The sequence below is a fragment of the Panthera uncia genome (assembly GCF_023721935.1).
Source record: "Panthera uncia isolate 11264 chromosome B2 unlocalized genomic scaffold, Puncia_PCG_1.0 HiC_scaffold_25, whole genome shotgun sequence".
Classification (NCBI taxonomy): Eukaryota; Metazoa; Chordata; class Mammalia; order Carnivora; family Felidae; genus Panthera; species Panthera uncia.
This window is the reverse complement of record NW_026057581.1, coordinates 10,903,879-10,930,383: the sequence shown is the minus strand read 5'-3', so window position 1 is coordinate 10,930,383 and position 26,505 is coordinate 10,903,879. Positions and strand designations below refer to the sequence as shown.

At 37.9% G+C, this 26,505-nt stretch overlaps 1 protein-coding gene across 10 annotated transcripts in view; it reads right to left on the bottom strand.

The window, feature by feature from the left end:
* The window catches only part of NUP153 (nucleoporin 153), a 92,049-nt gene that overhangs the window by 17,458 nt on the left and 48,086 nt on the right, over positions 1 to 26,505 (bottom strand). For 9 of the 10 annotated variants that reach the window (XM_049654998.1, XM_049655002.1, XM_049654999.1 and 6 more), the window contains 11 exons: positions 26,309 to 26,425; positions 26,171 to 26,215; positions 26,004 to 26,060; positions 23,710 to 23,856; positions 20,761 to 20,813; positions 20,145 to 20,271; positions 12,180 to 12,317; positions 11,333 to 11,431; positions 10,001 to 10,091; positions 5,628 to 5,753; positions 1,991 to 2,620 (listed from right to left, as the gene is read on the bottom strand). In XM_049654998.1, coding sequence (XP_049510955.1) covers positions 1,991 to 2,620; positions 5,628 to 5,753; positions 10,001 to 10,091; positions 11,333 to 11,431; positions 12,180 to 12,317; positions 20,145 to 20,271; positions 20,761 to 20,813; positions 23,710 to 23,856; positions 26,004 to 26,060; positions 26,171 to 26,215; positions 26,309 to 26,425 — 1,630 coding nt within the window. The remainder of the gene's footprint in view (positions 1 to 1,990; positions 2,621 to 5,627; positions 5,754 to 10,000; positions 10,092 to 11,332; positions 11,432 to 12,179; positions 12,318 to 20,144; positions 20,272 to 20,760; positions 20,814 to 23,709; positions 23,857 to 26,003; positions 26,061 to 26,170; positions 26,216 to 26,308; positions 26,426 to 26,505) is intronic. The other variant, XM_049655005.1, reaches the window with a different exon arrangement.

Sequence of the window (26,505 nt, the reverse complement as noted above, 5' to 3'; positions counted from 1 at the left end):
GCGCCTCCCGTTTCCACATGTTCTCTGTCGCCCCTCCCAGCCACTGGTCCCTGTTCCACCGCTATGCTGTCTTCCACCTTGCCAATAAAACCACTCTCAGAGGTTCCATCTTTGGTCCACTGTCCTCCTCTTGAGTCTCATCTACTCGGACGGTTTCCTGACCTGTACCCGCGGTCCCCTTCTCAGATGTAGGGCCACCCTCTACCTGGTTAGCGTGGCTCACGTCTCCTCCTGCCTCCCATGCTTCCATCTATCTCATCCCCTTCTGCTGAGCCCACCACCACCACTCTATGCCAAGCGGCCCTCACCTCTTGTTTGAACAACAGCCTTCTCACTGAGACCTCTGCTCTCGTTCCCTGCAATCCATCCTGCCGCAAAGCAACCGGTGCCAAGTAGGTTTTGGTTTTCCTCACTGGTTCCTCCTTTAAAATGAACTGTTCCAAAGCTCTGTTCCTGCCACTCCCTTAAGATGGCGGAGTGCAGGTTTAGGTCATCTCCTCTACCCCCTCCCTCCCTCACTTTACGTCGCCTCTGCTCCCATGGCTTATTTGAAGACTGTAGCCTGATGACTCTCATATTTGTGTTTCCCGCCCCGAGTATCCGTTACAGTACATCCCGAGTCCTCACGTATATGTGAGCATGGGCTGCACAGCTTCAAATCACCTTGTCTTCAGCCACGCCGTATTCTACGCCCAACCTGACCGCACCAGCACATACCACCGTTCTCTGGGCCTGTATGTATTACCGCTACAACCTCCCATCTGTCCTCTGGTCTCCAAATTTCACTGCCTTCAAATCGACCCTCCAAAAAGCCACCAGGCAATGTGTCAAAAATACAAATTTAACTGCATCACTCCTCTGCTTAAAATGATGGTTCATCATTGACGGGATGATGTCAGATTTATGTAATAAATATATGAGCTTTCTTTATTTGTGAGTAACAATTTACTTCCTAACTCAGTTTTATTCTCCCAATCAACTCAATTAATTTTGGTTTCTTGCATGATCAAGGGCCTGTTTTTGTTTTTTGTTGTTTTTTGTTTTTTTTTTTTTAAGAGGAGGAAGAGGCATGCCAGCTGGAAGGAGAAAGTTATTTCAGAACAAAGCCTCTGAAATCTTACTCCTCTGGAGATGTCCAGTAAGAATTAGAGATACGGCTCACCTCTTGTGTTCAAACATGGGGTACAGGCTAACAAACCCGGAGCTCTCCACTGCAGACAGAAGACTACACATCCATGAATAATGCAATAAAAAAGGAAGTGTAATTCCCAGGATATCCATAACAGTTTTTATTTAATACCCATGTTACTATACATCGGTACCAAATAATTATATGAGATTACAAAAATATTAAAGAGTCATTTCCAGATGGGACTCTTCAGTAACTTTTTCAAATTTGAACAGAGAAACAGGAAAAACTCAAGCCTAACTCCCTTCTTCTTGCTGTCAAGTTAGAATGTTTTCATTAGTGACTCAGTGAGTCAGTAATTGACTATCCTTGCAACACCTCTGGCAGCTGGCATACAGGTATGGGTCTCCGCATTAGTATTCAGCCACAACTGTTTCAAAAGGCAAGACTGTCTACCTCTTAGTGAAACCTTCTCTGGGAATGACCATCTGTCATCCTCACTTGTACTTCAAGGAAAAGAGACAAAGTGACATTTTGTTCTGGATAACGGTGGAGAAAGACTGCCCCTTCTAAGATCCTTCAGCATCTGTATTAGTCAGCTTTGAAAATGATCATGAAAAGCAAAGTTTCTGATAAAGTGTACATAAAAAAGAGGTATAAGTATACACTGGGCTATCCTGAGAGAACACACAGATCCAGTCCCGGGTAAGTCATTTTGCCTCAGACAGCTTAGAAAAATTAAGACGTAGGAGGAAATGCTCATCCTGAAACATTAAAAATATTAAGGCTGTTCTTAGCAGAGAAGTGTAAGCGTTCTACTAAAATAACCAACAAAATGATCTCAGACAGCCATACACGTACCTGGCTTCTCAGACACACAGGACACACATTTACTGTCTTCTCCATTATTAGAAACACAGCATACTGGACACTCCCAAGATCCCAGCGGCCTTTTAAATTTATCTGCGAATCCTACGGCGCCCGTGGTCACAGTGCAGGTGGAAGGTGCGGCGGCCACGGGCACAGCGCTCGCCACAGCCACTGGCAGCGTAAGGACTCGCTTCACACCAGTTCCGGGTTTCGGTGTCTCACAAGCTACGCATTTCATCGCTTCGGGTTTGTTTTGCACTAAACAGGTGTCACAATCCCAGGTCCCGACTGCTGGTTTAAATCTGTCTCCAAAACCCGTCCCTGATGTAGAGAGAGTTGACTTGTCACTTTTGCTTGGTGCTCCAATTCCAGTTTGTTTCGCAGTATCTTTTGCTGGCAATTTTGTTGCCTGACAGGCTATGCACTTGCCGTCTGTAGCTTTGTTCTGGAGCAGACAAGTATCACACTGCCACGACGACGATCCAGATGACCCAGATTTTACACTTTCTCCAAACCCAACTCCCCCAGAAGAAAAACTACTTATTGCTGGTCTTGTATAAACTACTGGGCTTGTGGTAGTAGGCTGAGCAGCAAGAGAATCTGCCTTTGGTGATGTGAAACCTGTAATAGGGAAAAGAGTGTAAGTTAAAAAGAAAAAAGAGAGAGAGACAGAGAGACAGAGAGAGCAGCTCTCTAATCAGAACATTAACTGAAATGCTATTACTGGGAGAACATGTATTTACACACATTTATTGCAGAGTTCCTAAATCCCAACATGAGCTACTTAAAAAAGTAGAGTTTTCACCTAAGCAATATTTAAAAAAATTTTTTAACATTTATTCATTAAAAAAAAAATTTTTTTTTAAGTTTATTTTGAGAGACAGAGAGAGCAGAGGAGGGGCAGAGAGAGACGGAAAGAGAGAATCCCATGAAGGCTCCATGCTGTCAGCGCGGAGCCCGATGTGGGGCTTGAACTCACGAACCATGAGATCGTGACCTGAGCCGAAACCAAGAGTCGGATCCTCAACCGACTGAGCCACCCAGGCGCCCCAACATGTATTCATTTTTGAGAGACAGAGAGAGAGCATGAGCAGAGGAGGGGCAGAGAGAGAGGGAGACACAAAATCTGAAGGAGGCTCCAGGCCCCCAGCTGTCAGCAGAGTCAGATGCAGGGTTCGAACCCACAAACCGTGAGATCATGACCTGAGCCAAAGTCAGACGTTCAAGTGACTGACCAACCCAGGCGCCCCAGCAGCTGTTTTGTTTTGCTTTGTTTTCCATTTGTTTTTTTAAGTTTATTTATTTTGAGAGAGAGAGAGAGAGAGAGAGAGAGAGAGCAGGAATTGGGTAGGGGCAGAGAGAGAGAATACCAAGCAGGTTCCGCATCATCAGCACAAGGCCTGATGCAAGGCTCGAACCCACAACCCTGGGATCCTAACCTGCGCTGAAATCAAGAGATGTTTAACCAACTGAGCCACCCAGGTGTCCCAGCAGTTTTTATTAATCACATAATCAATAAGTGACACTCAGACCTAGTTAAAATCCTACAAAAGATGTATTGTTTATAGTGTATCACCTTCTTCCTCTAGGAATTTCTACTTACTATGATTCAACCAATATCTAATTTGAGGCTTTGATTTGTAGTAATTTACTGAAACACCCCGCGGGCATCTAGGTTTTGCTACACTCTTGCTGCAATACAGATCTGCAGTATATTCACAGCCTTCCTCCTGCATCTATTTTTTCCTTCGGGTGTTCTCCTGGCTATGCCAAATGTCTTCAACATCGATAATCTTTGAATTCTGTCCACTTATAACCCACTGTTGTGGTATCCTCTACTTTCAGTACACCCAGCTGAGCTGAGTAGGTATGCATATTAGACAGACATACCTCCAAAGTACAACGGAGTTGTAAGGACTGGTCTTAATTATACTGAGTTCATACAGGACTTTAAAATGGTAACAGTTCAATGAGAAACACGATGTAAATTCCAACAGAGAAGAACCAAACCATCTGGCAAGGTCTAGAAATTACAGAAATGAAGACCCAGCCCACCCTCGAGGAGCATGAGCTCATGCTACTCAAAGACCTGCGCATGGAAAGTCACCAAACCCTAACGCAGACAAACTGCCTCCAACAGTTCTCCAGTGTTAATCACAGAACCTTTCACACTGTAAGGGTCCCCTTTTGGTAACCACTAAAGGTGTACTCAGACAATTAAGGTATTTACACAGAACCATGGAATAACAGGAACTGAAAAAGTCTCCGCACTACCGGAACTGCTGTCATTGAACCGAATCGATTCACTCCAACTTGTACCCACGGGAATGACCTTCCAATCCTTTACTTTGGACCAATTAATCTTTGTTTTACACATGCCAATAAACTCAGTAACCTGTTTTTCCAGCTCATGGCACCAAATGAAAAGAAAAGTGGAGGGTAAGAAGATATAAAAGATTTTGAGATTTTCCAGTGCTACAGTTAATCCAACCTAGAGCTAGTTTTAGCATAAAGGCAAAACCCATATACTTCACTTACTCCCAGTAGTCTAAAATGTACTGTTTTGCTAATGATTAATTTGAGTCACTAAGGTTGGCACCATTTTAACGGTAATCATCTCAAGATTTCAGAGACTTATTTTCCTTCCCCCTTTTCAAGTTTTTCTAATTTCTCTCAAAAGAACATAGGACTCCAAATTCTTGCTATTTAAAGAAAATTAAAGGGGAGGAGGAGTGGGCATCATGAATGCAAAGTATAACTCATATGAAGATAGAGCATATGAATTTGATGCATATCTACCACTCAGTTAACTAGCACAGGTGCCCTGGAGCTCTGCCCCAATGGCGTCCAATCGTCTAAATTGCTGGGACCCTTGTAGGCAGTGTACTCATCTATAAAACGAGAAAGCTAGACCAGAGAGACCTAAATCTGGCTGCAGAAGCCATTCTTATCTGGAAATTCTTACTCAATTATACATGAGCACATCTATCTGCTAGGTAAATCTAAATTTTCTCTGAGTGACTAGATCACCTTACAAACATTTATACGTTCCTATAGTACACGTCACAATCGGAATTGTATCTATCCTCTGATTTTCAAATTGAAAACTTTTTCCTATTTGATGACTTCTATTCATTGCCTTCAAGTTATTTACTACCAGCTTTCAATTCTTGTTTCAAGTGAGTACTGTCCCTTACATATATGTATGTTCGAATCATCCAGTGTTATCTTTCTGTTTGGTCTTGTCATAAAACGATCACAACTGGGCAGTAATCTGAGAAGAACAAGGCAGGTCAGCATCTCATCAGAGAAAGACATGTGCAGGTATATCATCAGGTTTATTTACTTGTATTCCATATTGGCCTATCTCTATTAAAAGGCAATTCATTTTCCCTTCTACACTTGCCTCTTTCTCCTGCTATCCTCACCTCCTTAAGAGATGTCATTTTAGGACAGTCTTTGAATTCTAAACAAGTAGAGTTTCTAAGATATTTACTCCAAAAGAATTGCATCTAACTACGTCTACATTCAAGTCAATTTCCTAATTTATGCCACACATGACATTAAAATAGGACCACAAATCTGTAATGAAGATTTTAGAGTATGTCAAAGGCAGCTCTTATCTTACCAGGGCTTTTGAGAACATCTAGGACACTTCCTTCTTTCAGGGTTTTTGCAGGTCTAAAAGGACCCTCACAATCTTCATCTGGCTGCTTCTTACAGCTTGTACTATTCACTGCATTGGTATCTTGAGCTGCAGAAAAGATACTATGTCAAGAAGAAGCACCGGATCAAGTTAAATGTATTAAAGAGAGTTTCCAAAGCCAATTTGGGTCAACTTCTAAAACATCATGAAAGTCACTGTAATTCAAAGATAATGGACAAATTTACTTAAAAATACAAGGTTAATTTGCTAGTACAAGAAAGCAAGGATAATATTTCCCATACTATACACTGTACATTTTTCTCCTCCAAAAAGGCAAAAAGTATGAACTATAATTGTTACCCAATAAATTAACTGGTAATCAAAACAATCAAACTCAAACACTGGAGAGGTTATGGCACCCGGAGCAAGCTCCCAAACTACAAGAAATATGCATCTGACTACACAGCAATTTACAGTACTGATTGAACCAAACTTTCAAATAAATACTCAACTGAGCAGTTATTTCATTTCTAGAAATTGATCCTATGATTAAAAATATCCTTCAGTTATAATATTGAAAATCTGGATGATAAATGCTCAATAAGGGACTGAGTCTGTCAATTACAGAATACCGACACGATAGATTACTATGTGGCCACAAAACATTCTCAAAAGCACAGTTATAGGTAAAGACGAATTAAAAAGCGCAGAAGATTTTGAATGATACAAGAGTAATGGTGGCTGCCAGTGTTGAGTGACTTTTTACTTACTGCTTCTACTTTTTATGTTTCCTAAATTTTCCAAAATAAATATACCCTTAGACTTAAAATAAGAAATCTATGTTTTCAGTATGATAACGGCTTTGTGGTTCTATTTTTAAGGGGGAAAGTTTCTGTTTACAGCTGAAATATGTGTGGAACTGTTTCAATATAACCTGATAGGTGTGTTTCTGTGTGTGAGAAGGAAGGGGAAAGGAGAGAAAGAGAAACAAGACTGGCCAAAAAATGTGAAGTGTCGAAGCTGCGTAAACAGTACATGGAAATTCAGTCTACTACTTCCGAAAATGTTTCAAGTTTTCCATGATAAAATACAAACAAGGTTTTTCTTAAGTGTTTGCCAAGTTTAAAAGGAGTAGAGAAGTTTGAAAAAAATCCTACCTCTACCTCACGCCATAAACAAAAATTAATACAAAATGGATCAATGATCTAAACATGAGAACTAAAACCATAAAATTCTCAGAAGAAAATCCAGGAGATATATGTTCATGACCATGGATTTGGCAATAGATTCTCAGATATGACATCAAAAGCACAAGAAAAAAACCTGAACTTCGCCACAATTAAAAACCTTTGTGAATCGAAGGACATTACCAAGAAAGTGTAAAGACAATCTACGGAACGGGAGAAATTATTTGCAAATCATGTATCTTAAGGATCTAATATCCAGACTACATAAAACTGCTAACATCTCAGCAACAAAAAGACAAACCAACTTAAAAATGGGCAAAGGACTTGAATGGACATCTCTCCCAAGAAGATAAAGGGCCAACTAGCACATGAAAACATGCTCCATTATGCACCATTAGCCATTAGAGAAATGAAAATCAAAGCCAAAAAGAAGCATCACTTCACACCCACTAAGATGGCTACCAACACAAAGTGAAAAGTGCACATGGTGAGAATGTGGAGAAATCAGAATCCTCATACACTGCTAGTGGCAATGTGAAAGGAACCAGTGGCTGAGAAAAACAGTTCTGTGGTTCCTCAAAAAGTGACACACAGAACTGCCATTTGACCATCAACTCCATTTCTAGGTATATACCCCAGAGCACTGAAACCACTATCCAAATAAATACGTGTACCTGAATTTTCATACCAACACTATGCACAATAGCCAAAAGCTGGCAACAGCCCAAAAGTCCATCAATGGATGAACAGAACTATGATATATCCATACAATGGAACTTCACTCAGCCATAAAAGGAATGAAATTCTAGGGTGCCCGGCTGGCTCCGTAAGTAGAGCATAGGACTCTTAAACTCAGGGTCTTGAGTTCAAGCCCCATATTGGGCATGGAGCCTACTTCGAATAAAAAGTAAGTAAGTAAATAAATTTTACAAAGAAAAAAGAGTGAAGTACTGATAAATACCGTAACACAGATGAACCCTGAAAACAAGTAAAGGAAGCTAGATGCAAAAATCACATGGTAGGATTCCAGAATAGGTACATACATACAAACAAAACACAGACTCGTAGTTGATAGGAGGTGGGGGAGAAGAAATGCGGAATGACTGTTATTTAATAGGTACAGGTTTCCTTTGTAGGGGGTGATAAGAATGTTCTAGAACTAGACAGGCTGTGGTAGTTGCACACCATGAATGTACTGAACACCACTGAATCTGTTCCCTTTCAAATGATTAATTTTATCTCACATGAATCTCACCACAGTAACAAAAACATACAAGAAACAAAACACTGTACCTACTACTTTTTATAACTGTGTCAAAACAAAACATACAGTTGTATCACTTTGTCATAGTCTATCCTCCTTTAGAACAAAAATGGCACTGCTTTTAGTAATCTAAAGTAAATTTTAAGGATACCCTGAAGTGTATTCAAACTGGTGGAAAAAGATAGTGGAAAAATTAGCACGTGCCACAAAGTAATTAATCATGACTTCTACATTTTCAAGCAGCTTGTTAATGTCAAAGTGGTGAGAATCACTGTCACAATTCTATACATGCCACTTATAATAAATGCCTTAAAAATATGGATAATTTCCCAGACGTAATGAAATACAAAAGGTTGTTTTAACAAGCTGCCGCTCATCCAGTCATCACCAATAACGCATTAGTAAAAACTGGAGGATTGCCATGCTTTTCCTCGTAACCAGGTGTGAAATGGTAATTTGCAGAAGTTTTTTTTAAAATATGTATTTATTTTATTTAAGAGAGAAAGCATGAGAGAGGACAGTGAAAGAACCCCAAGCAAGCTGCACACTATCAGCATAGATCCCAACGCAGGGCTCCAACTCACAAACCGTGAGATCATGACCTGAGCCAAAACCAAGAGTTGAGCACTTAACCAACTGAGCCCCCCAGGCGCCCCAGGAATTTGTAGAAGTTTATTCCTCTTGAATTCATAATAACATTGAAGAAAAAATTCGTGGTAAAAAGTATACCTGAAATGTGCCTGTCATACTTTCTCTTACACAAGGCTGTTTTAGTCAATAAAAAACAAGACTGCAAACATACCAAATTCCTATTTTGTGCCACTCTCATAATCTATGCTCTTACCTTCCAGCTCATCCAGAGCTAGAACATCTGGCTTCTATGTCCTAGCTCTTTGGTTGTTGTTGTTGGTTGCTGCTGCTGCTGCTGTTTTTACTCTACCCTTTGAGGGAGGATCTAGTATTTTTTAAATTCCAAAACTATGAGGTAAAAAAACTGAGATAGACAAATACACGCTTCTGGATAGGGCGACAGAACTTAACTGATATCTCAGCCTATAAAGCCCCGCCCCCCAACCACCCCCTCACTTGGGGACACGGCTGTCACTCCACGACACCCAGCTCACGCCATTTAAAATCACTGTCTTCCTACTACATTCAGATTAAAATCCAATTCTTTCAGCATGGCATTCGAGAATTTTTAGAACTTAAAGCTACTTCTTAGCTTTATTACAAAAGATCTACAGATTTTGAAGAATATCCTCCTTTTTTCTCTAACTCCCACAGCCCTGCACTTGCCGTGTGTCTCTGGAGTAAAATGCCCTTGCTCAAAACGTCTTGAGGTGAGTAACTTAGCCCAGATGGTCCTCCAGTTCCTGAACAGCAAACACTTGAAAGAAAACCACCACCATCACAACAAAATCCCATGATTTAATTATCTGCTTGCTCATTTCTGTCCCTCAACTACCCCCATTCCTGAAATATTATGTATCACTACCTGCAGAGGCCAGCATAACCCTAACACATAAAAATGTTTGTGAACTGAACACTAAACCCAGAGATGGGATCCACGATAATTAGAATTTCACCTCGATAACAAATGTAAACAACACCTGAATTTCTTATGAGATTTCATTTATAATAAACTGTCACCTTAATGGATATACTGCTGCTGTGACTATCCCTTCCCATAACTGAACTGTAACATATCCATTTAGTGAGCGGTTTCTGAGAAGGTTACTAAAAACTATTGCCAAAGGTTGATATTAGCTCCTGTCCACTTTTTAGAGCTAATTTCATTCAAATGAATTTATAAGAACTGCCAAAGATTAAAGAAAGAATTTGAAATACTAATCTAATGCATGCAACCATTTTTATGTAACAACTTGGGAGAAATTTTTACTTACCTAAACTACTACTTGTAATTGGTTCTGAAATACTACTAGAGCCAGAAAGTTCTGTTGTTTTCGCAACAGGCACGCTAAACGTAAATCCAATCTGTAAGGAGAAAAGGTATCCTTAATAGTCTACTTAGTTTTAAAACAAAATATCAAATATGGAGCTTTTTATTATTCCAAGTCAAAAAAAAAAAAAAAAAAAAAAAAGACACTGAATTTCATGTAGAGATTTTACAATCTCCAGAATTGAGATGCTTCTTATAATGAATGGTGTGTTAGGTCTAAACAGCATTTTCAATTTCTTAGGCATTTTTTTCATTCAAAGCAGTACATAAAGTAATAACGTGCTCCCAATGCTCATTTCTAGGTTTCTAAATGCCATTTTCCAATAAAACATTGAGATTTTATGGACAGTGGACAGGTTTCAGGCACACAGCAGGGATTACATACAATATGATCTGGAATATCTAGCAGTAACCACAAACAAGAACACAGTGAAAAACACGAGGCAGCATGTAAAAATGATATGCATGCCAAAGATGCATGGGGCAACTTGAACATTAAACTTGTATCACTCAAAACACCTCTTTTTTTAAAATTTAATTTAATTTTTTAAATTTACATCCAAGTTAGTTAGCATACAGTGCCACAATGATTTCAGGAGTAGATTCCTTCATGCCCCTTACCCATTTAGCCCATCCCCCCATTCTACAACCCCTCCAGTAACCCTGTTTGTTCTCCATATTTAAGAACCTCTTATGTTTTGTCCCCCTCCCTGTTTTTATAGTATTTTTGCTTCCCTTCCCTTGTAAAACACCTCTTTCTTAATTATGAAGAAATATGTACTATGAGGCATAAAAACCCAAAACTTTTCCAGATTAAAGGCAATTCAACAAACATGTTAACCAAATGCAATGCAATTTAGTTGATCAGGTCTTGATCTTTACTGGATCTGGGCCATTAAAGGTCTGGGGCCAATGGGGAAATCTGAATATGGGCATTATTATTATACTACGTTGCAATTTCATGGATAGAATTGTATTGTGGGTGTGCAAAGGAATGTCCTTTTTTCTTAGGGAACATATGGAAAAGGTATAAAGGTATCAAGATGTTTGCATCTTAACTTTCAAACCATCACGAGAAAATACACATGCTTGTGTGTGTGTGTGTGTGTGTGTAGTGAAAAATAAACAGATGTTCACTCATTCAAGATTTCTATACACTGACTTTTTTAGGTTGGAAGAAAAACAATGGTATTTCTTACCACCAATGGCATCTTGGATTTAAAAAATACAGTATGCTTCCGAAATCAGTATGAAATATTCCTTGCTTGCTACTTACAGATGACGGAGGTAGAACATCTGCCTCAGTAGATTTTACAATTGGAGATGAAAATCGAAACATGGGACTGCCAGGACTGTTTGGAGAGGCCATTTGTACCTGGTTTTCCAAATTATTAAAATAACACAAAGAGTTTTTAGTAAAAGTAATCGACAATAAAACAGACCTTAACTTAAGCAAATTATTTCAAAGAAGCCAAAAGCAATTTATTTCCTTTTAGATTTAAAAATCACTTGCTAAGGGGCACCCAGCTGGCTCAGTCAGTAGAGCATGAGACTCTTGATCTTGGGGTTGTGAGCTCCAGCCCCACGATGGGGGTAGATTATTTAAAAATAAAATCTTAAAAAAATTAGTAAAATAATAATTTGTTAAAACTTGTGAAAAATAAATGGTAACTACTATAAAATCTGGCTTCTCCTTGGACGAGGAGTATACACTATCTTAGAGGGAGGTGAGTATTCATCTAAAGGAAAAAAATACCATCCATAAGAATATGTTCAGAAAAAGTAAAAGCCAGGACAAAAATCATAAAAATTTTCAGGAGTAGTTAATCCTACCTGAGAAATAAAAACATAAACCCAATCTTACCAAAAAAAAAAAGTATCTTAAATCAGAAACACTGGAAACAAACTTATAATCATCAATCTCTAAGACATTGCATAAGAATTAAACAGCACTCCATTATAATGTATCCCTTTATAACATACACTTTAAAAAGCAAAACACCATTTCCATTTTTCTCTTATTCTCAATTTCCATAGCAAGAACTTATCGCTTCAAACAGAATATTGTATTTTTTTTTAAATAAGGAACAAAAATCACCTCTATTTGTACAATAGTTTTGTACCTTGTTTGTCAGTGATTGTGAAGGACTAACGGGTGATGGAGAGGAAGTTGTGATCACAGAGGAACTAAAATTGAAGGTAGGCAGTGAAGAACTGGTGATGGGTAGAGAGATTTTCGGCAATACTGGCACTTCCATTTCCTAAAACACAACATGTGTCATAATGATAGATTTCATCTTTCAAGTCATTCTTTTATCCCTACTTCCTTTCAGGTGGAACTGAGAACAGGGAGGAGGCAGCAGCATACAGGGTTAACAATGTGGGCTCAACGTGGATGGAACTGGAGAGTGTTATGCTGAGTGAAATAAGTCATACGGAGAAAGACAGCATATATTTTCACTCTTATGTGGATCCTGAGAAACTTAACAGAAGACCATGGGGGAGGGGAAGGAAAGAAGAAAAAAGAGAGGGAAGGGGCCAAACCATAAGATACTCTTAAAACACTGACAGCAATCTGAGGGTTGATGGGGGGTGGGAGGGAGGGGAGGGTGGGTGATGGGTATTGAGGAGGGCACCTGTTGGGATGAGCACTGGGTGTTGGTAAGGAAACCAATTTGACAATAAATGTCATATTAAAAAAATAATCAGTCAAAAAAAAAAAAAAAGCCACAATGTGGGCTCTCGAATCAAAAGAAATGAACAAGATCTGAATCCCAGCTGTGCCACCACCAGACCTGGTGGCTTCATGAACCTAACTGCCCTCAGTACAAATTTCCTAATGGCTGAAAATGAGGAAAAAATTACACCACCGTTGTAGTATTAATATAAGACATAAAGTTATACATGGCCTTGGCACGTAAAACAAGCATTTAATAAACATCAGTACCAATGAGTTTGGTGAAATGCTTTGGTTTTTTATCCCAATATACTAAAGACCACTCTGAATCTCAAGCAACCCAGAGTTGGAAGGCAAGCAGAGTGGTGCTTCTGCTGATGGTGCAATAGCTCGTATCTGAACATTGACCTGACAAATAACAGTTGTAAACCCTAAACAAAACAGAAACAACCATATGAAAACACTGCCGAGCAACCAGAAGCAAGAGCGACCAGAAACAAGCACAAACTGCAGAGATAAAAACCACGTGGAAGAAGCGAGGAGCACTGGGTAAGTTTCCTGCTCTCTTTCGGAGTCAGTACCACTGCATCAACTGAAATGGAGAGAGAACGGCAAATGTGTTCACTGAGGAATCAGGGGACAGGCTAGGTGAGCACAGCAGCTCAAAACTTGAGGGGAGATGCAGGAATGGGGAGCTTACAGATCCGCACGTAAACTGTCCAAGCTTCTAGCAGACCTGTAACCTGCTCGCGTGCAAGGCAGACACCAAGGAGCCAACTTAGCAGAGTTCCAGCTGCCACCCACCACGAGTGGGAGAAGAGTTTGACTTCGGGTTAAATTCCCTACCGGCTAAAAACCATGTGAATACTACAAATGGATGTCGTTTATGGTACATAAATCACAGCTCTGTAAAGTCGACCCCTCCACCCAAAGGAAAAATAAAGATGATTTCAGATAAAAGAAAATTAAGACAATCTGTTGCCATAAAACCTGCTCTGCAACTTCTTCAGGGCGAAGGGGCAGAATAACAAATGGAATTCAGATTTCTGGAGATATGAACAATATGTGAGCAAACACAAAAAAACTGTTTTTCCTCTTAATTTCTTGAAAACACATATAACTGTACATGGGGCACCTGGGGTGGCTCAGTCAGTTAAGTGTCCAACTTCACCTCGGGACATGATCTCGCAGTTCATGAGTTTGAGCCCCAGGTTGGGCTCTGTGCTATAGCACAGAGCCTGCTGAGGATTCTCGGTCTCCCTCTCTCTCTATCCCTCCCCCGCACTGTTTCTCTTTCTCAAAATAAGTGAACTTGAGAAAAATTATTTAGAAAAAAATAATAAAATACATATAACTGTATAAAGCAAAAACTATGCACTATGGGTTTAAAGCCTATCTTATTTTAATACAAATGACAAGTATAACCTGAAATACTAAAGAAGGGCAGTAAATCAAACTATAAAGCTGCAAGATTCTTAAATTTTGCAGGAAGTAGTACAATATTAACACAGAGTAGAATGTGGAAGTTAAAGATACATACAGTAAAATTCTAAGAGGAACCACTAAAAGTGGCATGCAGAGGTAGAGATGAAAAGCAAAGTAAATTAAAATGTAATTATAACATTAACCAAAAGACAGCTTTCCAAAGAAGGCAAACCAAAAAATGGGAAAAGAAGAAAACAAGATAAAAATGGGAGACCTTAATCCAATACAGACACACACACACACACACATATATGTAACTATAATGTTACTTATAATTACATTAATTATAAATAAACATTCCAATTAAAAGGCAAAAAAAAAAAACAGATAAAAAGGAAAGACTCACCTATATACTGTCTATAAGAAACTCACTTAAAAAGACAGAAGTTAAAAGGAATTGGATGGGGGCACCTGGGTGGCTCAGTCAGTTAAGCCGACTTCAGTTCAGGTCGTGATCTCATTGTTCGTGAGTTTGAGCCCCGCACCAGGCTCTGTGCTGACCGTGCACAGCCTGTTTGAGCTTCTCTCTATCCCTCTCTCTCTGCCCCTCCTCATTCTCTCTCAAAAATAAACAGTTAAAAAAGAAAAAAAAAGGCAAATGGTTGGGAAAAGACATAACCTGTAATTAGTAAGCCTAAGAAGGCCTATTCTAACAGAGGCTAGCCATATTAATACCAGATATTGCAGATTTCAAGACAAAGAACATCTCCAAAGATTTTTTTTTTAAAGAACATTTAATAATATTAAAGGAGGCAAATCACTGAGGAGCCATGATAGATGCTAAGGTATATGCTTTAATGAGGGCTTCAAAATATGTAAAGCAAAAACTGACATAAGGGGGAAAAGACACATTCACCAAATAAAGTGGACAATTTTAACTCCTATCTCTCAACAATTTAAAAGACTAACCAGAACACCCCGCACCCTGGAAAAAAAATTCAGCAAGAACAAAGATGATCTAAGAAATACTATCAGTCATCTGACACTTTATATAACACTATACCCAACAACTGTAAAATACAGTCTTACAATGAGATACCACCATATACAAAGCAGAATGGCTAAAGTTAAGTGATGACAACTATTAATAAGGATGAAGAGTGAAAGAAATACTGACACACTGTTGGTGAGGGTATAAAATATTATATTCACTTTGGAAAAGAGGTTGGCATTTCTTAGAAAGTTAAACACATATCATACAACCTAGCTCCTCCACTTCTACATTATTTACCCCCAAGAGAAATCAACACATGTCTACAAAGCACTACCAGAATGTTCATAGCACCTTTATTCATAATAGCCAGGCATTAAAGAACACACACACTGCATAACTGTATTAATATGAAGTTCCAGAACAAGCAACACCAACATATGGAGGAGAAAATGAGAATAGTGATTGCCTCCAGAGTAGGAGGCGATGAGTACTAACTGAGAAGGAACACAAGTGAACTTTCTAGAGCAATGGAAATGTCTGACACGTCGAAAGGGGTTTGGCTTACACAGATGCAACCAATTGTCAAATGCATGAATGATACACCTAAGAATTTTACATTTTACTACATGTAAACTTTTGCTAAATTTAAAAACAACAAATATTTAACTGCAATTTGTGCTATATATGCTGAAGTATTTGGGGTAAAATATACTGAGATCTTCGACTTACCGTGAAATGCATCAGAAACTAAGATATACACTTGATAAAGCAAATATAACAAAGTATTGGAATCTAAGTGCTAAGTATATTTGTGTTCACTACACAATTCTTTCCATATTTCTTATGCTTGAAACTTATCATAATCAAATTTCAGGGAGGGGAGAGGAAGCAAACGAAGATGCATTTGACTATTTCAGTAGGGAAGTTTCATCTGATCTCCAATCTTCAGTCTTACTTTCTTCCCTTTAGACCCTCACAACACCTGGGCACATCAGCTAAACAACCTATTATCTTACTTATGCCAACTCAGTAAGCCACAGACTTGGACATTCTGGTTCTTTTTATCACTGATCTTGAACCAAGTCTAAATTTGATGCCTATTCACCAAAATTTTGACTTAGTTGATCAGAAGTGGATCCCACAAATCCACAAGTTAAGAATTGTAACTGGATTATTCCAGATACTTTGAGTTGAACACAATCACCAGATATGTGACTATGTATTACCTTTGTAATACCTTTACATGGGTTATCTCACATGAGGAAGATACTACTGTTGTAGATGAAGAAACTAAGGCAGAGAGATACATGGCTTAATATCATACAGCTATTAAATGGCAGCCATCCCACAGACACAAGCTATTTATTCTTATCCCCATTTTACGGATAAGCTGATGTACATACAAATTATTCTGACCAAGATCACTCAGTTAGTAAGCAGCAGGCCTGTACCTGACATGACAATATCAATCAATTAAATCTCCCCAAACTCAGTTTTATTATATACTCCTAATCTGTTCTGTATCAATGAGATTTTTTCATTATTTCATTATTACTGGTATCACAGTAAAGACAAAAAGGCCAAATATTTAGTGACTAACACACATTCCTTATAAATTTTGAGATCTAAGAGAAAGTGAAAGGCAAAACATACTTTTACTACCTCATAATGCAAAACGGGTTATTTACAACACAGAGCTCTATTAACCTGAATGTTTAAGTGAATAAAAAATACCAATCCCTGCTAAATACCAAAAGTACCTGAAACTAGCCTAATTTGTTTACATTCCACTAAAAATAAAATGTCTTCCATTTGACTTATCCCAAAAACCCATTAAAATACCCACAAATGTTCCATCCTTTACCAAAAGTTCTTATTCACTATATCTGAATTAAGAACTAGTCTAAACGTTAACTTGTCATCTGAAGCGAAAACAGCACTGAACACAAAATAAGAAAGCGTCTACCTAGAAACCTCTTCTACCTAGATTTAAAAAACAGAGGGTAGGCAGAAAATTTGCGGCAGCCACCCTTTGTACCACTTTCCTCGGATATGTGAAGACTAACTCCAGTGTGGAACAGAACTAAGGACAGGAATTGGGTGAGGCATCCTGGGATACAAAGTTGGCAGTTGGCAGTTGGCCAGAATGGACAGGGGACCCAGAGAAGGGAGGAGGTGATAAAGAGATCTGGAGTGAGACTTTCATAAAGCTCCTTACAGTATACCAACCAGTAAGAGGAAACAAAGTAAATTAATAAACTTTCACGCCCTCCCAATGTCTTGATACAACAAAAGACACACAAAACACATATCTTTCTGTAAGACAGTCAAAACTGAGCTACAGATCTAAATGTGAACTTCATTCAGCTAAAGATCTTAGGAATATATTCTACATAAAAGTTGAAACTGAGGGGTGCCTGGGTGGCTCAGTCGGTTGGGCGGCCGACTACAGCTCAGGTCATGGTCTCACGGTCTGTGGGTTTGAGCCCCGCATCGGGCTCTGTGCTGACAGCTCAGAGCCTGGAGCCTGCTTCTGATTCTGTGTCTCCCTCTCTCTCTGCCCCTTCATTGCTTGCTCTCTGTCTCTCTCTCTCTCAAAAATAACAAAAATTAAAAAAAAAAAAAAAAAAAAAAAGTTGAAACTGAAAAGAAAGAAACAAAATTCACAAATCTGTTATCTGGCAAACACCACACCAAGATGTTTTCTTCATACAGGGATAAACTTTAAAAAGCTAGAGACACAAATTTTACTGAGAAATATAAAGCCTTGTCTAAAGAACAGACTACATAAAGACCTATACTAATCACATAGTAATTTCCTTATGTATACAAAGCAAGACAAATAACTCATTTTTTTAATGTTTTTTTTTAAATTTTTTTATTTTTGAGAGAGACAGAGACAGACAGAGCACGAGTGGGGTTGGGGCAGAGAGAGAGGGCTCCAGGCTCCAGGCTCTGAGCTATTAGCACAAAGCCCTATGCAGGGCTCGAACCCACAAACTGTTGAGATCATAACCCAAGCCCAAGTTGGACGCTTAACCGACTGAGTCACCCTGGTGCCCCAAAATAACCCATTTCTTAAAGGTAATTTAATCAAGTCTACATAAAGAGCTTTTATAACAATAGAAAATTGGTTTGCTTAAGAACACTACAAAATTTTATGAGCTGAATCACGAATGGCATTCAAGACTTTTTCTTTCAAGATGGTAGACAGAATACATTAATACATTCCTTCCTTTCACAACACTGCAGCAGAACAAGTAGAACCTCAGAAAAAGACAAAACCTCAAGACCAGTACTGAGCCAAGACCCCAGCATAATGTCATATATCACAAGCGAGGCTCAGAGGCAGAATGTCCAAGCTGCCAAAGCAGTCATGGTTCCGGTGAGTCAGAGAGGCACGGTTCCGGTGAGTCAGAGAGGCACAACTACAAAACTGCTAAACAGGAAAAGAGATAAAGAAAATGGAAAAGAAAGACTGCCTACTCTGCATAGACTTGGAAAGCATACCAAGAGACAAGAAGGAAATTAATACTAACTCTTATGATAATTTCAATTAACACATGATTTTATAGTCAACAGAAACTGTTACAGAAGATCTCCTGTTTAAAAATCTAAAAACTCCTAAAAAAATAAAACTCATGCATCAATGAAGAAGTCACAAATGAAATTTTAATTGGAAACAAACAACAAGGGTGCTTGGGCGGCTCAGTTGGTTAAATGTCCAACTCTTGATTTCAGCTCATGTCATGATCCCATGGTTTGTGAGTTCGAGCTCTGCCTTGGGCTCTGTGCTGATAGCTCAAAGCCTGCTTGGGATTCTCGCTCTCCTTCTCTCTGCAACCCCCCCCCCCCCCGGCTGCTTGCTCTCTCAAAATAAATAAAAAGAAACTTAAAAACAAAAAAACAAAAAACAAATGAAAGTATTAGGTATCAAAACTTAAATGATTCAGTTAGGATGAAATTCACCTGTGAAAAGAATGGAAGAAGGCCTGCATTCAACCCAGAAGTAGTTAGGAAACAAACAGAGCAGCCTATAGAAATAAAGGCTAATTTAACCAATCTTTGATTAGTCCTTATCATTTCCAAACTTTCCGGTTCAGAATATATAAGGAACTCTTCCTAATAAAAGAAATAATCCAATAAAAAAATGGATAAAGGAAGAGAACCGTAAATGACAAGAAACTCACAAAAAGAGGTCTCCCTCCCTAGTAAACACGAAATGCTAAATAAAACTCCAATGGCATAACACTTCACACATATCATCTTGGCAAAAACGTAAAAAAAATAAATAAATAAAATCAAGTACTCTAAAGAAAAAGCAGATCCACCCTACAGTATTCAAACTGCCTTCAGAGCAATAAGGCAACATTTACTATGTTTGAAGATGTGGATCCTCCCCGATAATCCAACAACTCCATTTCCAGATAAACAGGCTCGAGAAAGTACTGCTTGTATGTGCTGAGGCAGAAGTGCACAAATACTGACTTCAGCATGTATTAGGATGTACAGAGTGGACTGTGGTATAATTTCATACTGGATAAATCTATAACAGTGAAATTAAACAACCTGGCAATTATCTTTTACAATACCCACAAATTTCACCAATCATATGAAGAAAATGGCAAATGAGAAGAACATGTAACAGTATTAATCCATTTATGTAAGTTTCAGAAACAGACAAAACTCAACCAAACAGTAATATTCCAAAGGTCAAAGAATTTCAGCTGTAATTCTCTTACTGAAAGGAATTATGGCTTTTTAATGGTACCCATATTAGGTTTTCTGTGCTGTCACAGTGAAGGTGGTTCAAAAAGCCCGCTAACTGAACACACACACATGCATACACACTCACTTGGAAGGGACTATTTCAGTGGCAGATTATTCATTCCTGTGCTGGGTCTCCCCCAAGACCCACCCTTCCAGAACTCCCCTCACCACCACTACACCAAAGCTTTTAATAAACTTCAAGAATATAAGCATATAACCTACCTCTTCCTCTGGAGGTTTAGATGCAACAAAGCGTGTTCTCTCTCGTCTCATCTTGCCGCCTCCACTACCTACTCCAGAAGATAAACCATTGGCTGCAGACATACTGAAATTTGGGTAAGAAAAGCCACTAGGCAAAGAAAAAGAAAATTAAAACAAATGATATATTACTCTGGTCCATAACTTGTTAACTAACTGAATACCTAAAAATCAGAACTGCTAACAAGAAAATAAATATACAACTGAATGTGATTTTAAAAGCAGACAGAGGGGTGCCTTCATGGCTCAGTCAGTTACGCGGCCAACTTCAGCTCAGGTCATGATCTTGTGGTTCTTGAGTTTGAGCCCCACATCGGGCTCTGTGCTGACAGCTCAGAGCCTGGAGCCTGCTTCTGATTCTGTGTCTCCCTCTTTCTCTGCCCCTCCCCTGCTTGCTCTCTCTCAAAAATAACAAACGTTTAAAAAAAATTAATAAAAAAAATAATAAATGTGGACAGATTTGTGTGTGTGTGCATAACGTTTGTTTTTTAACCTTCTTAATCTTCAAAAAAACATACATAAGTCAAACACAGACCTTACAAATGACATATAAAGAAGCTTAACTATGAAGACGCATTACCTTTCTCGTTGTTCTCTGTTTTGTCCTGGTGTCACAGGGTTCTCATATCCAGTCTAGAATAAGATGAGCACACCAGATTTACATGCCTGCTTATTTGTTTTCATTTTCTTAATATTTTCCTTCTGTCAATCCATTTTAATATTTGAAATCAGGAATTTGATGGGTTTTTAGTGAGTGAATCCTAAAACTTCCAACTTATACCCTGCTTTCTGAACAGCAACTAAATTACAACATGACTATACACATAAAATGTCACTGAGCACACTGCCCTTTCAATAAAATACTAGTACACAAAATTAATACACTTACAGACCGCAAAAATACTTTTCTCTCATTCTGGCCTATTAAAGGTGTAAGCAAATTTACAAGGATCTTCTTTGGGAAATGCATCCCTCTAATTTAAGTTCTTCCATTAAAAGAGTATCATGGCTCCTTGGAGAACTAGCAAATCACAGGGCTGAGACCAGAAACTTACAGGACAAGCCTAGATTCTTTTACATCAAAAGCAACTAAATGTTCAAAAACTGAGGGGGAAAAAAAACCAAAAACAAAAAACTGAGAGGAAATATTAAAAGGACACAGGAGCCAGTTCAAAGGCCGAATGATAGAACATGAACATCAAAATAATGCTAATAAAGGATTATAAACTACAGAATGTGAGAATTAAAGTTGACTTTAAAAACACATTCAAAGATAGATATGTAAATGAGATTAAAGAAAACTTTTCCTCCAGTAGGAGGTCAACTAATGTTGAAAGATAGGTGGAATTAGAAAACCACCCACTGGCAATCTACAAACAGGTTTAGGCAAAAATCACCAATACTACTAACTACTGAGAGGATATTTATCCTCTCAGTTATCTACCCACCAGATATTTATTAATTACAAAAGACAAAATCATCACTTCGCAGTGAAAAAATCTTACTGCTGCCACGGCTTTAATTACCAAAAGCACATAATTATAATCTAATCATGAGGAAACATCAGACATTCCCAAACTGCAGGACATTCTACACAGTAACTTACTTGCACTTTAGAAATCTCAATATTAGGAAATACAAAAACAAACAAAAACCCTAAGGAACTGTTCTAGACTAAAGGAGATGAAGGGACAAGAAAACTAAAAAATGCAATACATAATCTTGAATTTTTTTCTTTTGGGATAACTGGCAGCGTCAAAATAAAATCCATAGATCAGATCACAGAATTGTATAACGTTAAGTTTCTGCTTTTGATAATTATTCCGCAATTATTACATTAAAGGAATTCCCTGTTTGTAGGAAACACACAGTAAAATTAGGATATAGTATATTGTGAAGTTTTAAAACTGTTCTTGCAAAGTCTATGAATCCAAAATTATATGTGAAATATTTTTAAAATTTTAATAAAGCAAGTATGACAAAATGTTAATGATTTGGTGAAGCAAGGAGTAATGGCTAAACACTACTATTCTGTCAACTTTAGCTTGAAAATTTTTAATAAATTAGATTATGAAGATGAGATGAGATTAAATATAAGTAAATGCACAAGTAATGCATAAGATACCCTGTAAATACAATAAGTACAAAAAATACACTTTAGCTAAACAACACAAGAAAACAGACAACCCCAGAACATGGTGACATTTTAAGACAACTGGCCTGGTCTCTTCAAAAACCAATGTGCCTAGCAATTCCACTCCCGGGTACAGACCCCAGAGACACCGCAACATATGTCTACAAAACACCTGTGCAGCAAAGTTGAAAGCGGTATTATTCATTACAATCAAAAAGTAAAAGCAACCCAAATTTCCCTCAACTGATGAAAGGATAAGCAAAATCTAGCACATCCAAACAATGAGACATTCAGCCACATAAAAAGGAGTCAAGTTCTGATGTGCACTACAACATGGACGAACCTCGAAAACATGCTGAGTGACGCAAACTAGACACTAAAAACCGTATTCTATGATTCCATTTAAATGAAATGCCCAGTACAAGCAAATCTATAGAGACAGATCCGTGGTTGCTTAAGGCTGGAGAAGGAGGGGTGGGAATGAGATTTTGGGTGGTTGGAATGAATGGTTATAAAAATGTTCTAGAGTTAACAGTGGTAATGACCAAACAACCCTGTGAATATGCTAAAAATCACTGTTCCACTGTAGTCTTCAATTAGGTATGTGAATTGCATCTCAATAAAGCAGTTGTTTTAAAAAAAAAAAAAAACAACAATGTGTTAAGGGTCAAGGTTTGAGGTCAGAAAGAGAAAACGCAAAGCAATGTGTGATATTTGCTTGGATTCTGATTCAAAAAAGGAGCTGTAAACAACACTGGAATGTGGACTAGATATTAGACAATATTTCATTAATTTCTTTGGATGTGGTAATATAGAAGTAATTAGGAAACGCATGCCAAAGTACTTAGGGGTGAACAGATGTGTTATACAAAATTTTATTTTCAAATGGTTCAACAACACAAACAAAACACACCAATAAAGCAAGTCTGGCAAATTATTTCATCTAAACCATGAGTACATACTAGTGTTACTTACTAGTAAATACTAATTTACGATTTGATCACAGTGCCAGCCATTTGAAAGGCACACCAACTCGTAACCATTACTAATACACAAACTTTATGTATTACCTAGTTGCTAGACTGCAATGGTGGAGTACTCGTATATTATTTATTCTTACTCATTTTGATCAATATCCAAAGAATAGTGAAAATAGGGGCGCCTGGGTGGCTCAGTCGGTTGAGCGTCCAACTTCAGCTCAGGTCATGATCTCGCGGTCTGTGGGTTTGAGCCCCACATCGGGCTCTGTGCTGACAGCTCGGAGCCTGGAGCCTGCTTCGGATTCTGTATCTCCCTCGCTTTCTGCCCCTCCCCCACTCACACCGTGTCTCTCTCCAACATATAAATGTTTAAAAAAAAAAAAAAAAAGAATAGTGAAAATAAACACATACTCACATTGTGCTTTTTATCTATTCTTTGAGTAGTCTTCCTTAATTCACCAGATGGGGTCAGAGACGGTTTAAAATAAACAGTTCTATTTGTTGCTATGGAAACCGGCTTCGGGGTCATGAGTCTCTGAACGGGGGGATACTGAGAATCCACCTTATAGGTAATCAGAAATCATAGAAAAAACTTTTTTTTCATATATATCGGTGACACATACCTAAACGTTATCTGGCAATAGCTAATGTGAGCTAGAGACCATGAAAATGCCTAGAGAAATATCCAGTATATGCAAACAAATACTAAAAGGAAAAATGGATAGTAATAGGTTTATATGTAAACCTGTATATAATAAAATTCCAAATAGCTTCAGACTATTTTTTTCTACACTTAATGACTTTTCATATAAGCAGAAAAATGGAAACTATATTCAAAACTGTTCTACAAATCTAAGTTTTCACATGTTGCATTTCAAATACAGAAACTAAAACTGATTTTGCCACATTTTCCCCAAATTACTCTCTAGATATCCTTCAGCTGGAAATAAGATTATTTTTAAACTAGCTATGAAAATAATTGCTAAAACTGTGAGCAAACCTCTCTCCAAGTTAATTTTCCCCTATTGTTATTTAAAAACCAAACTAAAAGTCTTAAAATTTATTAATAAAACTGTGTTAAGAATTTGAAATCCTAGAGGCACCTGGGTGGCACAGTTAGTTAAGCAGCCAACTCTTGATTTCAGCTCAGGTCATGAGCTCACATTTTGTGAGACGAAGCCCTGCGTGGGGCTCTGGGCTGACAGTGCAGAGCCTGCTTGGGATTCTCTCTCTCTCTGACCCTCCTCCACACACACGCACGCGTGCACTTACGTGCGCGCTCTCTAAATAAACTTAAAAAATTAAAAAAAAAAAAAAAAAAAAAGAATTCCAAATCCTAAAATAAACTGGCATTATTATCCGAGCACACAAGTGTTTTGTCAACAGTCTTTTGCAACACGGAAACACAGTAAAAGTCCTGTTGGTGAAAGAGGACCATAAAGCCAAGAACTTGTACTCTGTCCAAAGACTGCAATACAATGAATACAGTCCTTTCTCTTAGCAGCAGCTGTGAACAACATTGGTTTCCAAGGCAAAGCTCCTGCATACTAGCTCTTCCCTAAATCCTCATCACAACTGTGATCTTATAACTCAATGACAGTCTATTCTGTAGACTGTTACATCTGTGAAACACGAACTACAATATTGTATTCTGGCCTTTATGTGTCTTCACACCCATTAATAAAACTGTATTGATACTACACTTAAACATTAATAAGGACTTTTATCAATGAGAACTTGTATTATGGTACAATTTTTTAATTTACTTTTTAAACAATCTAATATAAAACAGGAGTGTGAAAAAAGCAGCCAATGCCATAAATTAATCCCATCGCCATGGCTAATAATGGATTCTCTCTTGCCTGACCACAAACATCTAGTTAATTCTAGATAGTGTTATGAAGTAACACTATCCCTCCCCAAACTCTCAATTTTAGCCTTCTTCTCTGCAGAATTTTAGTAAAAATAATTATAATTTACCAATATCTCACACACAGTTCTCACAATGAATTCAGAAAATTATGATAATTTTAATTAGTGACTTCTGAGGGAAACTGGTGTTGTAGTAAAAGCTTTCACAAGTAAGGATCTGGGACTCTGCTTCTCCTGAAGGATACTTAACTAGCCGCAAGTATGACTTACAAAAAATATACCTCTTCAACTCTATCAAGCATTTTAATTTTTCCACAGTAACCTCCAAAACTAATTTTAACCAAATAGAATACACTGAAAGGGTCATCAAGATATTAGAATCTAAGTTATATTTTTTATTAGTTCCAGTATCTTGGAACACTATTTTGACTAATGAAATTCTATTACACACAACAGATTTGACATGTTAATGAGGAAAGTTTAAAAGAGGATTATGCTCAATGAAGGTTTAGTTCACTGAACTTCTATAATTACTAAACATGTCAAGCATTGTCCACTCCTATTTTTATTTATCAAAAAGTCTGAGTCACTCATAGACTACCACGATGCTGAAGATGGAAATGGCAAATAACCAAAAAGTACTGAGCACTTACTACATATATAGCGTTGTGCTAAGGCAGGCCCTCACAAGCCGCCACAATGTCCAAGGAAACAAATCTTATCTTTCAAACATGTCCCCTAATGACTATCAAATTCAATTTATATATTTACTAACTAAAAAATAAATACAATAAAACTACTGAAACTTTAAGTAAATAAAGACAAAAGAAGTTTTACCCTTTCCCTTTTGGCCTGAAAGTCTGAGGTCGTATCTATTCCACTCCTATCAAGAGGCTGAAAAAGTAAAATGCCATTAGAATAGACTGGAAATTGAGAAAAACAGGACTTTCATCACCAATATATAAAAATGTTATCTCTTATAAAAGGTTTATAAGTCAACTTACAGAATTCAGGGGAGAAGAAACAACAGACGGGATTCTTTTTGCATCCTGTTAATGTTGAAACAATACCAAAATTAAAATTTTTCACAAAAGTCAAATGTTGTTATATACCTACATTTACTTGTGATTCTAAAAATTTACCGCGAGAGGGCTTGACATCTTCTCTAAAGTTTGCAATATCCGCCGAGCTGTGGAACTGGTCACACCATAGGACTGTGCATTCAGCTGCTTAGCTTTCATCTGCCTTCTGACTGGTGCCTATGAAGTAAACGTTGCATTACTGTTTTGGACCATAAACTCTAAAGCACAGATTTCAGGAAATAAAAGTATTTACAAAA